The sequence below is a fragment of the Orycteropus afer genome, unplaced genomic scaffold, assembly GCF_000298275.1.
Source record: "Orycteropus afer afer isolate SDZICR_OR568_19922 unplaced genomic scaffold, OryAfe1.0 scaffold00005, whole genome shotgun sequence".
Taxonomy (NCBI): domain Eukaryota; kingdom Metazoa; phylum Chordata; class Mammalia; order Tubulidentata; family Orycteropodidae; genus Orycteropus; species Orycteropus afer.
In genome coordinates this window covers 4,598,040-4,613,912 of record NW_006921592.1, presented here as the reverse complement: position 1 = coordinate 4,613,912, position 15,873 = coordinate 4,598,040, and the positions used below count along the sequence as shown (strand labels likewise).

The 15,873-nt window shown below is 38.3% G+C and overlaps 1 protein-coding gene across 1 annotated transcript in view; it reads right to left on the bottom strand.

Annotated features, from left to right (window-relative positions):
- TMC1 (transmembrane channel like 1) overlaps nt 1-15,873 on the bottom strand; it is a 259,470-nt gene that overhangs the window by 45,389 nt on the left and 198,208 nt on the right. Inside the window, exons 11-12 of the mRNA XM_007939572.1 lie at nt 9,300-9,442; nt 957-1,101 (exon numbers count right to left, since the gene is read on the bottom strand). Coding sequence (XP_007937763.1) covers nt 957-1,101; nt 9,300-9,442 — 288 coding nt within the window. The remainder of the gene's footprint in view (nt 1-956; nt 1,102-9,299; nt 9,443-15,873) is intronic.

Here is a 15,873-nt window from a genome sequence, read left to right as displayed (position 1 = left end):
ACAAAATAGGAAAAGGAGTATTTAGCTACAAAAAGTATCATAAAGTCAGGGATTATTTTGGCAAACATCAGAATATGAGAAATGAAAATGTAAACTAAATGTCGTCAATTTTCCCAGCAAGTGACAGTAAGTGAGAGAAAGAAAGAATTCGTGTAATCAAACTCTGATTTATCCAATACTAAGGTAGCCACTCCTTGGAAGGAAGGTTGGGCAATCTACTTCCGTAGCGTTACTGCCTGGGAAACCTAAGGAGGGGTCGCTATGAGTCAGGTCCCACTTGAGGGCACATAACACAACAACAAAGGTAGTTTTAGGAGCTCTGGTGGTGTTATTGTAAAAGATACTGTCTTTCAACATAAAACCCAAACCAAGCACACTGCCCTTCCAGTTAATTCTGACTCATAATGACCACCATTGGATTTCCAAGATGGTAAATCTTTACTGAAGAAGATTGGCCTATCTTCCTTCCATAGAGCAGCTGGTTGTTTGAACTGCCCACCTTCTGGTTAGCAGTCAAATGTCTTAGCTACTGCACCACCAGAGCTCCTTCTCTTTCAACATAGCTGGGTTTTTTTCTTTCTTTTTTTTTAAGTCTACAAAATAATGCTTTAGAGTCATTTTAAATATTGAGGTAATTTTTCCAGTAAATAATTAATGAGCATTGTTCTAGTAATCAAAATATCTGATTCTGATTACTAATGGTCTCATATTTCAAGCCACTGGCATTATTTTATTACCAAATTTAGAGAAGAAAAGTCCTAGAGGGATAAGAGTGCTGTTATGAATCATCAGATATTTTCCAGTCATAAACAGAGCCCTACACAGATCTTGCTAGGCAGAAATAGTAAGTCATTCTTTTAATTGTCAAGATACTTCACTACCTACACCATATGGAATGGCTCTGATTTTGTTCTTCAAAAATACAAAGGAGATGCATTTGAAGTTTGTATCTTTACCTTAAAGTTCATTGTGATAGAATTAAATTTGTTGTCTGCTGTTTCAGGATTGCCAATCAGGTAGTCCCAGCTTGTGAACACCATCCAACTGAATTTGAAAGTGTTGTCATCACCACCCCCATCATCACCAATATTTTGAGTCATCCTGTAAGAATACCAGGGAGGTACATACGCATTAGAACAACCAGCTATATGAGATGAAAACGGCAGCGTTTGCCCAGGGATAAAGTTACAAAGGCAGGAAGGTATAGGAAAGAAGGACAGAGAAATGGTAAACACAGAGGGGAAGTGGAAAGAGGGCTATCACATTGTGGGGATTGGAATGAATGTCACAAAACAAAATATGTATGAATTAGTGAAGGGGAAACCAATTTAGTCTATAAGCTTTTACCCAAATCACAGTAAAATAAATAAATAAATAAAACTTTTAAAAAGAAGAAGAGAGAGTTTACCCAAGGTGCCAGAATATAAGAAGAAAGTGAGAGGGCAGGGAGTGTCAAAACATACTTACAGGTAAGTTAGAAAAGTAATATCTAAAAAATACACATATTTTTTTTTTAAATTTGTTCCAACAAGAAGATAGCAGTTGATTTTTAAATTTTTGGGTTTTTTTGGGTTTTTTGTTTGCTTGCTTGTTTGCTTCAGATTTTTAGACTGGTCTTTTTCCAGGCTTCAAGACTAAATGACTAGTAAGCATTGGTGATTTTAACAGTTAAATGAATTATATAAAAATACATGCTTTTATTTGTTTTCTTCACCCAAGAGAATAATTTCATATAATTAGTTTTTTGTGGAATAAAGATATCATTAAGAATCTGATGAAAAAAAAAAATGTATACACTCACTCCTCACTTAGTGACAAGGTTAGGTTCCAAAGACCAGGTTGTTGTGTGAAAACTGGCATCATGTGAAATATAGGATGACCACATTAGATCACAAAATGGAGGGTGACTACGTCATTACATAACTACCAAGTTACAACATTGCATAACTGACAAATCACTGGGAATCATGGCCCACCTAAGTTGACACATAACTTTAACCATCACAGGTAGCCTTATTCTCTCCTCACACTTTAGTGTTTGTTACTGCCAGGTGTATGTCAATGAGTGAAATAGTCAATAGATTTTTTACTATAATCATAAATGCTAAATGTCAGATAATGAGATAGTCAATAATTGAGGAGTAGGTGTAGACATGTAAATTGTTCCATGCAACTTTAGTTGGTTCCCCAGATCCCTGACTTATTGATGGATTAACCCTGGCCAAGAAACTCCTACATAGATTTCAATTCCCTCTAGACTATCCTCCCAAAGAATAATTATACAAAATGCCTTTAAATTTTCCCTTTTTCTATAACTTTTGATCATAAAGCAAAGACTTTTTGTTTCGTTTGGTTGTAGATAGAGTCACTATGAGTTAGAATTAACTCAATGGCACCTAACAACAATAACAACATCAAATAATGGTACAGGTATTCTAATTAGTATTTTTAAAACATATATAGTGTTGCTTGTCGATTTATGTCAGTAGTTAGAAATCTATATTCCACGTATTCTTCTTTTTTTCCACTACCATCATAAACAGCAAAATTGAAATATCATGTGACCTATTATAATATATCCACATATGGTTTTGTGTTTTTGTTTTTAATTTTAGAGTGATATGGAACCAAAAAAGAAAGGGTTACAGTGACATAAAGCTGACATTATAGGTTGGCAGGTACCTCTCTGGTCATCTAAATTCCCTCACCATTAGCCCCACTCCTTAAAAAAAAAAAAAAAAATCTCTGCAGTCGAGTTGGTTCTGACTATTAGCAACCCCTTCCTTCTTGGGTTTCTGAGGCAGTATCTCTACAGAAGTAGATTGCCCAATTTTCCTTCTGAGGAGTGGTTGGTGGATTTGAATGGCCAACCTTCTGGTTAGCAGTCACATGCCTTAGGCACTATGCCACCAGAGCTCCCTGTGGACTAATACATTATGAGAAATAACCAGAAATAATAATCCCTAACCTTGGTCTAATATTTTGCTTTTTGCAAATGGTGTTTACATTGTATTCTCATATTTATCCTCTTCAAAAATTTGGCAAGAGGTCATGCTAATCTTAATCTCTTTTTACAGGCGAAGAGACTGAGACTAAAAGACATGCAGTGACTTACTGGACTTTATCCACCAGGGAGCTCTGGTAGCATAGTGGCTAAGGCACTTGACTGTTAACCAGAAGGCTGGCGGTTCAAACCCACCAGCCACTCCTCAGAAGGAAGATGGAGGAATCTACTTCTGTAGTGATACTGCCTCAGAAATCCAAGGAGGGGCAGCTGTGGGTCGGGTCCAACTCGACGGCACATAACAAAAATAACAACAACATCCAGCAGTACAAAACAGAGATATGACAAAGGTAAGCTTTTGTTCATTTATTTAATCTCCACTCCATTATCCAATCTAAGACACCATAAGAATATGGCATCAGGATTGGAGGAAGACTCATTAACCACCTGCGATATTCTTGCTGAAAGTGAGGATGACTTGAAGCACTCACTGATGAAGACTGAAGACTACAGTCTTCAGTATGGATTACACCTCAATAAAAAAAAAAAAAAAAAAAAAAACCCTTACAACTAGACCAATAAACAGTATCACAATAAATGGGGAAAAGATTGAAGTTGTCAAAGACTTTGATTCTGCAATCAACACCAATGGAAGCAGCAATCAAGACATCAGAAGATGTATTGCATCAGGCAAATCTGCTGCAAAAGACCTCTTTCAAGTGATGAAGAGCAAAGATGTCTCCTCGAAGACTAAGGTGTGCCTAACCCAAGCCATGGTATTTTCCATCACCTCATAGGAGAGCTGGACAATGAATAAGGAAGACTGAAGAAGAGTTGATGTTTTTGAGTTGTGATGTTGGTGAAGAATACTGAAAGTACCATGGACTGCTGAAAGAACTAACAAATCTGTCCTGGAAGAAGTGTAGCTGGAATGGTACTTGGAAGCGAGAATTGGCCAGACTTCAACTCATCTACTTAGGTCATGCTGTCAGAAGAGACCATTCCCTGGAGAAGGATGTCATGCTTGGTAAAGTGGAGGGTCAACAAGAAAGGCGAAGGTCTTCAACAAGGTGCATTGACACAGTGGTTGCAACGATGGGGTCAGGTATAGCAAGGATCTTGAGGCTGGCACTGAACTAGGCAGAGTTTTGTTCTGTTGTACATAGGGTCACTATGAGTTGGAGATGACTCAACTGCACCTAACAACAACCACAACAATAGTGTTTCCAAGGTGGTACATCTTTACATAAGCAGACAATCACATCTTTTTCCCATAGAGCAGATGATGAGTTCAATCCCTGACTTTCAATCGGCAGCTGAGTGCTTTAATCTCAGTCCCACCAGGGCTCCTTTTAAGCCAACAAGGTCACTATAATATACCTTTTGCTGACATAAAGAAATAGGAAAGTGATTGAGAGAAAAGTAGCACTCATCTCTCTAGAAACTCACAGGGTAAGACTACTACACAAGGAAAAGAAAATTATAGTGAGGGATATATTGAACAACATGTAGCACATTCTAGAGAAAGAAGAAACTAAAGTTGACTGCAAAGGATAACCTCACAAAAATATAAATTCAGAGTATATTGGCCATAATCCACTGGTTGTTCTTCGTCTACCCTGTTTCCCCAACTGAGCACCACGAGGGCAGGGACTTAAGTTTGTTCAGTAGATAACCCCCTAGGGTACTGAGAATAGGTACTCAATAAATGTTTATTAAATTAATGAATAAGCAAATGAATTGTGATTCTGGAAGTAAAAAAAATCCTGAAAAGAGCCTCACCAAATAAATACATACAGCACAAATAGCTTTACCCATGACACAATACATAGCAAATGCTTGTTACACTATTGCTCTTTAATTCTATCCTTGTCATTATGATAGATTTTGACAATGCCATCTCACATTGCAAATGGTTGCAATTGATCTTGGACTATTTACTACCTCCAATTCATACTTGCAGTAAGAATAATTTTTCACATTGAATATTATAATATTAGATATAGCTCATTAAACAGTAATATGAAATGGAAGACTAGAAAATGGTGCCATTAAGTCTCTCATACTTCACTGCTTTTCTGCTTGGTGCAGAAAATCCTGGAATTTGAAATAAAGTGAACTGTAGTTTGAAGAAGAGCATACAACCATAGCTTTGTGGAATTTATGAAACTTCCTGCCCTGTAGGCCAGCCTTCCTGATCCTTCCATAGCTTGCCTGTCAGGCTGAAATCCATCCTTAAAAACATCAAACATCATACTCTCCAGTGAAAATAACTCTCAGAAGTAAAACACTAGATTGTGGCCTATGAGAGAACCTGATGCATTTCTCTAAAACAGCTAACTAGGGGAGATTTCTGCAGCAAAGAAATATTCATTTGGGAGGAAGAAAGAGAAACAATTTTGAGGTTAAGATTATCATGCAAAGATATCAAGACACATGGAAGACTTTGAAGGCATGGTATTAAGTAGATAACAGCTATCTGTTAGCTGTTCACAAAAGAAGTGAAAAGGAAATAGAGCCTCTGAAAAATTAGCTAGTGCATTGTCATCAAGTCAATTCCAACTCATGGTGGTTGCATGTGTGTCAGAGTAGAAATGTGTTCCATAAGGTTTTCAGTGGCTATAATCTTACAGCAGAACAACGGTAAGTGCTGAAATGTTGGCAGTTTCAACTCACCCAGCAACTCTGTTAGAGTAAGACATGGTGATTTGCTTCCATAAAGATAACAGCCAAGGAAACCCTATGGGGAGTTTCACTCTCTCATATGGGGTTGTTATTAGTTGAAATCAACTTGATGGGACCTAACGACAATCTTGCGGAAGCAGAATCAAAGCCTTTCTTGCTTTGGCCTGGTGGGTGGATTTGAACCACGAAGCTTTTAGTCAGCAGCTGAACACAAACTATCTGCACCACTCAGGGACATGAAAGTCTTTGACAACTTCAATCTTTTCCCCATTTATTGTGATGCTATTTACTAGTCTAGGATTTTTTCAAGGGAAAAAAAATAAAATTTCATTTATTTAGAAACGTTATCTGAGATTGTCCATGATTTAATATAATAGAATATATAAATGTTTTGTAAGACAAAAACATTGTTGTGATAGATTTAATTTGTTTTTCACAAAATTGTTGACCACAGAAATTATTTCAAGGCCATATAACTCCAAAGGAATTTGGCAATAGAAGAGGAAAACTTTAATATTAAATTGAATGGCCACCAAGGTCAAAATAGAGGCAGGTCCTTGCCGTCATCATCACAGATCCATTCTGATGAGAGATGAGATTTGTACGTGAACTAAAGAATGTTTTCCAGGATCTGTTCTGCAATTTACTGGCTATTGGAGCTCAGTCAAACCATCCAACTCTGCTGAACTTCCATTTTCCCATCTACCAAAAAAGAATATTCAACCAAGTATACAACAAAGTATGTTGTTTGGTGGAAGGAGCAAATTGGCCTACAAAAGAGAAGCACAGTACAAAGAAATGGCCAGGGGATGAAGATGGGAGTCATATCGTGCTTTTGAAATATCAATGAATTTAAGCCAGTTGTCAATCAGACAATGAGTACTCAAAAGTAAGGGACTACATCCAAGCTGCTTTGGTTGGCATCATGAGTAACTCTGAAGGCAAAAGTGTGGAGTTCATCCAAAGTGTGGAGTTAGTGCCTTGCAGCTATCCTAAACGGCATCTTTGAATAAATTCAAAAAAGTCACCACTTCTAGCCACATGTAGTTATTGACTACTTGTAATGTGCATACTTCAAATTGAGATGTATTAGAAGTATAAAATACACACCACATTTCAAAGACTTGATACAAAAAAAGAAAGAAAATCTCTCAATAATTTTTATATTAATTATAAGTTAAAATGATAATATAATGTATTGAGTTGAGTAAAATATAATATTAAAATAAATTTCACCTTTTTCTTTTTAAACATTGCTACTGCCTCGGAAACCCAAGGAGGGGTCGCTATGAGTCGGGGCCGACTCGACGGCACATAACAACAACAACAACAACTAGAAAAAGGAACTCTGGTAGCATAGTGCCTAAGGCACTTGATTGCTAACCAGAAGGCTGGCAGTTCAAACCCACCAGCCACTCCTCAGAAGGAAGGTTGGGCAATCTACTTCTGTAGTGATACTACCTCAGAAATCCAAGGAGGGGTCGCTATGAGTCGGGTCCAACTTGACAGCACCTAACAACAACAACAACAACAACTAGAAAATGTTAAATTTTACGTGTGACTTGCCTTATAATTTGCACAATACTGTTCTAGATACTTCAAATTCATTTGCCAGAAAAATTTTTCTAATAGACATAAAAACTATTAACGTTCAACTACATGACCGAATGGGTCTGCCCTGCCTTTGGGGGCTATTATATGGTCCCAATCTTTACCATGCTTACTTTGTTTGGTTCTTTAATAAGACTATGAATTAAAATCCCCCAAAATAAACAATCACTATTTGTCATTTGATGTTCCAGGCACATTCTAAGGGCTTTGTATGTGCTAACTCATTTCATCCTCACTAACTCAACTCACTGCCGTAGAGTTGGATCTGACTCATAGCGACCCCTTCTCCTTGGGTTTCTGAGGCAGTATCACTACGGAAGTAGAGCACCCAATCTTCCTTCCAAGGAGTGGCTGGTGGGTTTGAACCACCAGTCTTCTGGTTAGCAGTCAAATGCCTTAGGCACTATGCCACCAGAGCTCCCAACCATGCTTATATTTATGTAATACCTCCATTAAACACGAGGAACAGAATAGTGCAGTAAAACAATTTGTCTAAGGTTATATGGCAGAAGTGGAGCTAGGATTTGAACCCAGGCAGGAAAGACTCAAGAGCTCTCACTCTCCACCACTAGGTTATACTGTCTCTGCAGAATCACTGAAAAAGCTGAGTAACTGAACATAACAAACCAATCTTTTCCAGTGACCATGGAGACTAAAGGATCAACACAGAAATGATAGTCACAGTCCTCGTTAATATAAACGGCATTCTTGACTTGAATCCTGCCAAACTGATATGCGCAAAAGACTGAAAAGTGTTGTTAATTTTGGGAATATGGTAGTATGTCATCAGTAGTGCTTAAGGGATTTGACTACTAACCAGAAGGTTGGCGGTTCAAACCCACCAGCCACTCCTCGGAAGGAAGGTGGGACAATCTATTTCCATAGTGAAACCATCTCAGAAACCCAAGGAGGGGTCACTATGACTAGGATCTGACTCAACAGCAGTGAGTTTTTTGGTTTTTTTTTAATTCCGTTTGAACAGGTAGATATATGTCTTGGATGTAGAGTCCCCATTGAGGCTGTTTCCAAATCCTAAAAGGGCTTAAAAACTAAACATAACAGCTTTCTTCAGAAGAACCAGTAAGTCCGGCAGGGACAGGACACAAAGCACGTCACAGACAATTCCAGAGAGCCCGTGCTAAGGGTGACTGTGTGCTTCATCTCTCCTGTTCCCTCGGGCAGAGGACCTTCTCGCCAACAAGGCAAAGGGCTGATTCACATGCACACAGCCAAATAAAAGGATGACAGACGTTAACTGAGATGTTTCCACTCTTCTGCTAAACTAGTTCAGAAAATTGGCTACACAATAAATTATTCACATCCCCATCCCAAAATGACTGTGCTAGCTTTCTGCAGCATCTTCAAGCAGGGTGTTACAAGTATATTTCAGGCAAGGAAAAAGAAAAAAAACAAAAACAAAAAACGGACTGCCGTTTCATTGCTTCCCCAATGAAACCCTTCCCCATGCTCTAATAAATTCTTTTCCAAAACAAACCATGATTATACAGTTGATCATGACTGTCTCATTGGGGGCCATTTGTTTTGCTGTATTATGCAGCTGAAATTTTTTGGATGAGCAATTATTCTGGGTTTTTAAAAAATGAACAGATAGCAACAGAGTCTGCCTATTGAGCTGATTCTGCAAGTTAAAAAGCTCTCTGCACCATTCCAGCGGCTGTTTCACTGCCTTGTGGCAACATTCATTCACACCTTGGAGACAAAAAGGCATGTTTTTAATATATTTAAACACAGGCTAGGCGTGCAATCATCAGTCTGACCCAGTGAGATGAACCAAGGCTTGTGCTTGTGTTCAATCCTTTTATCTTGAGGATGTAATAGTCTGACATTACTGTGAGTATTAAAGCTATATTTCATTTCTTACACATGCTGCACCCTCTAGACATACAATACCAGCAAAACTATATTCAGTTCTCAAATTAATTCCCTTGCTTGATTATGGAAATTATTGTTTGCTTCTCAAGAGACAAATGAAACTTACGCTTTGAGGACAACCAGAAAGCTATATCCAATGCACATAATGCCCACCAGAAAATAGGAGAGTGGCAACCTGAAATTCATCCATCCAATTGTTCGTTGATTGTTATAATAGCCATAGAAGAGAACGGAATACTGTGCCAAGCCCTGAAATCCAACAACGAAGTCAGTTAGCAGATGCTCTGAAGAGCTATTAAAAATAAATAAATAAACTTTTAAGAGGAATAACAAAATGACATTAATTTTCAAACTTGGGTGATGGCTTTGACATGAGCCCTATTGTTTTGCTCCGTAGAACGAATGTTATGCTGCCACGTTGATTGGCAGATTTTTGGTTTATTTGAAATTCAGTGACTTCTAAGTAGACCACATTTTTAACCAAATATAGGCTTGCTCAGCTGTGGAGTCATTACTGTGAAAGGTCCATTGATTTAAACATCAAAACACACTCCTTGGTGTCATTAGATTTTCAATTTTAATAGTTTGCTTACTATTGGGGAGGAGAATCTGAAACATATTTCTTCAAAGTGTTGTGGTAAGTTTCTATTTCCAATCACCTGAGCCATAATTACATCAAATCAAAAATGCCAAACCCACAGTCATCAGTTCAACTCAAACTTATGGTGATCCTATAGGATAGAGTAGAACTGTCCCACAGGGTTTCCAAGGCTGAAAATCTTTACAGAACCAGACTGCCACATCTTTCTCCCACAGACAGCTGGCAGGTTTGAACCACTGATCATTTGGTTGGCAGTTGAGAGTTTTAACCACTGCACCACCAGAGATCACTTATTGTATCTGTTCTCCTTAAACCACAGAGGCTGAGCCTCTGAACACACTTAGTAAAAATGAGGTGCAGGTGAAGTGACATTGGAGACAATCTGCACAACCTTCTATTCCTCAAGCCTATTACGACATTCTCCCATAACCATCATGTTTATCTCTGCATTAAGTGTTCTTCCTAAAAATTATCTGCCAGCGTTGGAATTACGATCTCCCAAAGTCACCTCAGTAACCCCCTCTATATATGCAGGACATGGGCATATTCTGATGTTGCTCTCTTTACAATGTTCATCTTTTTATCTTTCTCCATTGAATGTATTTTTCACTCTCAGTGTTGAAGCCTTATTTCCATATTACTACATATCCACATGCCCATCTTCTCTCTGACATCCTCTCTTTGGCAATAAATTAAAATCATGAAGCTATCTGAAATGAGAAGATAATAACTTGCCAATCTGGGGCTTCCTCTTGTGATCAAGTGAGTTACCCTGAAGTCTTAAGAAGTCTAATTGGTTGCTTTTAATATCATTCATACCAAACCAGGGACTTTGAAGCCCACTACTGAAAAAAAGCAGGATAAAGAAGATTGGGAGTGAGGAAAAGGCAAGGAAGAAGTAGAAGGAGGAAGAGAAGGAAATGCCTGGATGCTAAGTCCCAGAGGAAGAATAAAAAGAAGTAACTTGGAGAACTGCCTTAAATTTCATGCCTCATTCAATTCAGAAACCAATGGAACCCTTGTGTGTGGGGGAGGGAAACTTGTTTTCAAATTCGGGAAAAAATTATTTTTAAGATTCTATAAAAACTAGCTGGAAAGATCTGCAGAAAATCTCAAAGATTGTCCTGAGCTTAACTAGAGATGGAATGGGATAAGAGGGGTGTAGGTAGAAACTGGGAGCTCTGGTGGCATAGTGCCTAAGGCATTTGACCACTAACCAGAAGGCTGGCAGTTCAAACCCACCAGCCAATTCTTGGAAGGAAGTTTGGGCAATCTATTTCCACAGTGATACTGCCTTGGAAACCCAAAGAGAGGTTGCTATGAGTTGGATCTGACTCCACGGCAGTGAGTTTGGTTTTGGTTTGAGTTTTAGGTAAAAACTGAAGCACTACACTTCTCTTCATTACACCTGGCTGTATCTGAATTTTCAGTTCAAGAAAGTGGGGGGGGGGATCCCTCAAATACAGGGAGCAGGTAGGCCAATTTTATGTCCAAGATAACAAATAGTCATGCATTGGCCAGCTGCCCAAGACCCAGAAATCATGCCAGCAGAATACTTATTGACAGGATTTCCCAACATTCAGTTCCATGATGTCTTCTTGTTTTACGTTCATATAGTTAAGGTCTCTGCATCTTCCTAGATATTTTAAATTCATTCTTGTTCTACCCTGTTTGGACCTTCAGGTGGGCCTACCTGTCTTACAGATCTCTTGCCTGATTTAATATCCATTTGCCCATAGAGAGATACCACATCCTTTAACATCAGTTTTTACAGTACTGAAGATGACATGTTGACCTCCAACTATCTTATCCTTTGTCTTATTTCTGATTGGCTCAAAAATTGGTTGAATAGGAGGAGTTGTTATCTATTATGCACCACCGTCCCCCTCCTTCTCCCCCCCCCACACAAAGAACCAAAAGCTACTATTGTTATACCCATTTTATAGATGAAGAAATTGAGCCTTAGAAAGATTAATGTGTTCAAGTTCAGGAAGCTAGTAAGTGACAGAGTCTGAACTTGAACTGGCTCAGTCTAATTCAAATCCCATATACTTAACCACTGTGTGATATTGCTTCTCTAGCGTTTTCCATTGCCTATATTTGTATTATGCTAGTTCCATACCTTTTCAGAAAAACAAGGAACATAAATTTTACCAATCCAGCATGCACATTTGACCTGTACCTCTGGATTGGTTCCTGGTTGCACCAGAGACACTTGGAAAGGATCACAGATGTCTCCCTTGAAAATATTTCAGAGGGCTTCATCTCCACATCCATAAATATTACAACTTGACATCTTGCTTTATAATTCATGATGACAACATTGGGATAAAAAATAACCCAAAAACAACATGAAGGAGAAAGTAGATATATAGTAAGTATCTGGTGAGCTTGTTAGGTTAACACGATAGCTACTGGGGCAGCTAGCTAACCGGATGTATGTACCATTAAACATATGCTCACTAGCTGGGATTTCATAAATATTAAATCACAACTGAAGGAGGTAAGGGTGTTGCTTTTCCTGGGACTCTAATTCTCTCAGAAAGACTTGCTCAGTTTGTATATTTGCTACATATACAGTTAAGTATTTAAATGAAAGAAGTACTCCTAAAGAGTATAATTTACAAAAGCTTTATCAAGTCCATCTTAGTACTGTATTGAAGGGTGGCTTTAAAAATGAGTTGAAAGGCTTAGAAGAGGATCACCCTCCATTTCCACCCAGTGGGTAAGTCACACTCCCTATCTTTCCCCTCCCCTTAAAACTACAATAGCAGACATCTGGAAATGACTAAAATAGCAATGACTCCTAACCTAGCCAAGGTTCTATTCAGTTTCCATGTCATTGCACTCTGCTTTCCCTGTGGGAGCTCTCTCTACCCCAAAATCTGTGACAGAGAAATCATAGTCAGAGCCAAGTTCCAAATGAGCACAGAAAATTTCTGTCCAACTCTGGGATTTCATGCTTGCACGCAGTCTATTAAAACTCTAATTTCTGTTATTATGCCAGAGACTGGTAGAGTCCAAAGTCACTGATAGATTTCCACAAGAATCAAGAAGTTTTTGATATGTGTTCATCAGGGATCATGAATGTAACTAGTTATATTCATGAATGTAACTAACGTTTCTCAAAACTTAATATTTGCCATGTATCGAATATAGAGAGAGAATGGATTATAGAGGACCCTAAAGAAAGAGGTCTGCATGCAAAATTCTGAATGTTAACAAACAGGAGTTCAGTTCCCCATTTAACTAACATGAAGTTTTAATGTATGTACCAATATAATATTATATCGTATGCCCTTGTAATGGAATATTACATTAGAATATATATTAAAACGTCATCTCTTTGGTGTTGCTCAGTATTACAAGCAAATTCTCATTGGGGAAGCAAAAGCTCTATCTTCAGAATGGTAAATGAGTTTTATTATCCTTACTATTCTATTTAATTTGTAGTAATTGTCAAAACAGAATTCCTAGGTGATGCAAACAGTTAATGCACTTGGTTGCTAATCAAAAGGTTGGACTTTCAGTTTTACCCAGAGGTGCCTCAGAAGAAAAGCCTGGTGACCGACTTGTGAAAATCAGCCGTTGAAACCCCCCTGGAGCACAGTTCTACTCTGACACACATGGGGTTGCCATGAGTCAGAATCAACTTGATGATAACTGGCTTTTTTATTAGCAAGACCATCTGGCAAAGTTCCCAAAGCCAGGCCCTCCAATATGGACTCTATTAGTAAGGAACCTGGTATTTTGGCTTCCATCTGTCTCTCTTTAAAAAAAAAAAAAAATTATTCAGAACTCAGGTGGGAGATAGTGTTTCTGTTTACTGGATCCCCTCAGATACTGCAACACTGAACCTTCCCTTCATTATGTCACCACGCACTTAGGACATATATCTGTTAGTTTGAAACTATCACACTGTGTGGCAATTATTTGTTTATACACCCAGTTCAGCCATAAGATGACTGTAAGCAGGGACTATGCATTATTAATCTTTGGATTCCCAGCATCTGACATTCCATTTATGTTTGTGCAATGGCTGAATGAACAAAGAAATTGTTTCTGAATATTGCTTCTGATGGTCATTTAACAATCCTCAGTTAGATTAAGTTCCTTCAGATTGTCATTTAAAACAGGCTTTTCTATTCTTCTGTTCCCTACTACCTGTTTTAATAAAACAGTAAATCATTCAAGACAGTAGCATGACAATAATAATCTTTTATTGGGAATTAAATGAATCAAAACACCAAAAGTATATGAGAAACACTAAAGCTGTCAAAACTTTAATTTTTTCTTCTGTCTAATTTCCTAAAACTCTTACAACATGAGGGAATCTCAGCGTTAAAAATGAGCTGGTATGTATGATTTCCTCCCATTTAGGAAAAATGTTTTTGGTTTCAAAAACAGTAGATTAACGGCATCATATTATGGGATTTTGTCGGCCGGCTGACTTCTGGACTGTACATATGCCCACTACTTCTTTAAAGTCATGCAGAATGACGCTTTGGTAATTGATACATGAGCTGAGAAGAGTGTGTTCATATATACACAGCTTGTACTAGGAACCAACTACCTTATTGTTATCTACTTCAAGAGGAGATTTTGAACAGCAACTAAAAAGAAAAAAGCAGAGAAAACATTGAAACTACTTGGGAAAATGAATTGCATTCAGGAACTCTCAATTCCTGTAGCATTGTTGTGGTTGTTGTTAGGTTGCCAATTCACAGCAACCCCATGTACAACAGAGCAAAACATTGCCCGATCCTGGCCCATCCTCACAATCACTGCTGTTCTTGAGCCCGTCATTGCAGCCACTGTGCCGGTCACTCTTGTTGAGGGTCTTCTCCTTTTACACTGAGCCTCTGCTTTACCAAGCATGATATCCTCCTGATGATACGACCGAAATATGACAGTTAAAATCGGGCCATTCTTGCTCCTAAAGAGCATTTTGGCTGTACTTCTCCCAAGATAGATTTGTTCATTCTTATGGCCAAAACCAAAGCTAAACCCACTGCTATCGAGTCGATTTCAACTCGTAGATAGCAGCCCTAAAGGACAGAGTAGAACTGCCCCATAGAGTTTCCAAAGCTGTAAATCTTCACAGAAGCAGTCTGAATCTTTCTCCCATGGAGCAGCTGGTGACCTTTTGTTTAGCAGCTGAATTCTTTAACCACCACTGCCACCAGAGCTCTGTTCTTCTATCAGTCCATGGCATATTCAATATTCTTTGCCAACACCACAATTCAAATGCATCAACTTTTCTGAAGTCTTCCTTATCGATTGTCATGCTTCCACATGCATATGAGACTACTGAAAATCAATGGCTTGGATCAGGCCGACCTTAGTCTTTAAAGTGGCACCTTTGCTCTTTAGCACTTCCTTTCTTTTTTGTTTGTTTGTTCGTTCCTTTCTTTTTAACTTTATATTGTGTCTTGGGTGAAAATTTACAGAACAAATTTATTTTCCGTTCAACAATTCATACATATTTTATTTTGTGATATTATTGCAATCCCCACAATGCTAAATGTCTCTTCCCACTTCTTTCCCTTTATCCTTTCCTATGAATTCCTGCATTCTGGCTTTCTTCCTAAGCAAATGCCACCCTCTGATCTCCTATGGCTGATTGTTTTAAGGAGTGCACGCCCCTGGTGTAATTGTTCACCTCATAGGACTGTCTATTCTTTGGCTGAAGGTTAAGCCATGGGAGTGAGTCCAATTTCAGTCCCCAAGGGTGACTAGGGGCCAGAGTCTCAGGAGTTTCAGCAGTCTCTATAAAACTGGTAAGCTTGGTCTTTTTTATGATTTTGAATTTTGTTCCTCATTTTTCTCCCACTCTATCCAAGATCTTCAATTTTGATCCCTTTCCTAGTATTTGTCAGTATTAGCCAGGTACCATCTAATTCTTCTGATCTCAGGGTCATCTACCTTGAGGTTCCCATGGTCCACTAGTCTCTGGGACTAATTGTTTACATGTGTCTGATTTTCTTTACTCTTCTTTGCTCCAGAAGAAAGATAAGAAACCAATAGTGGCATCTTACATGGCTGTTTGCATGCTTTTTTTTTTTTTTTTTATTTTTTT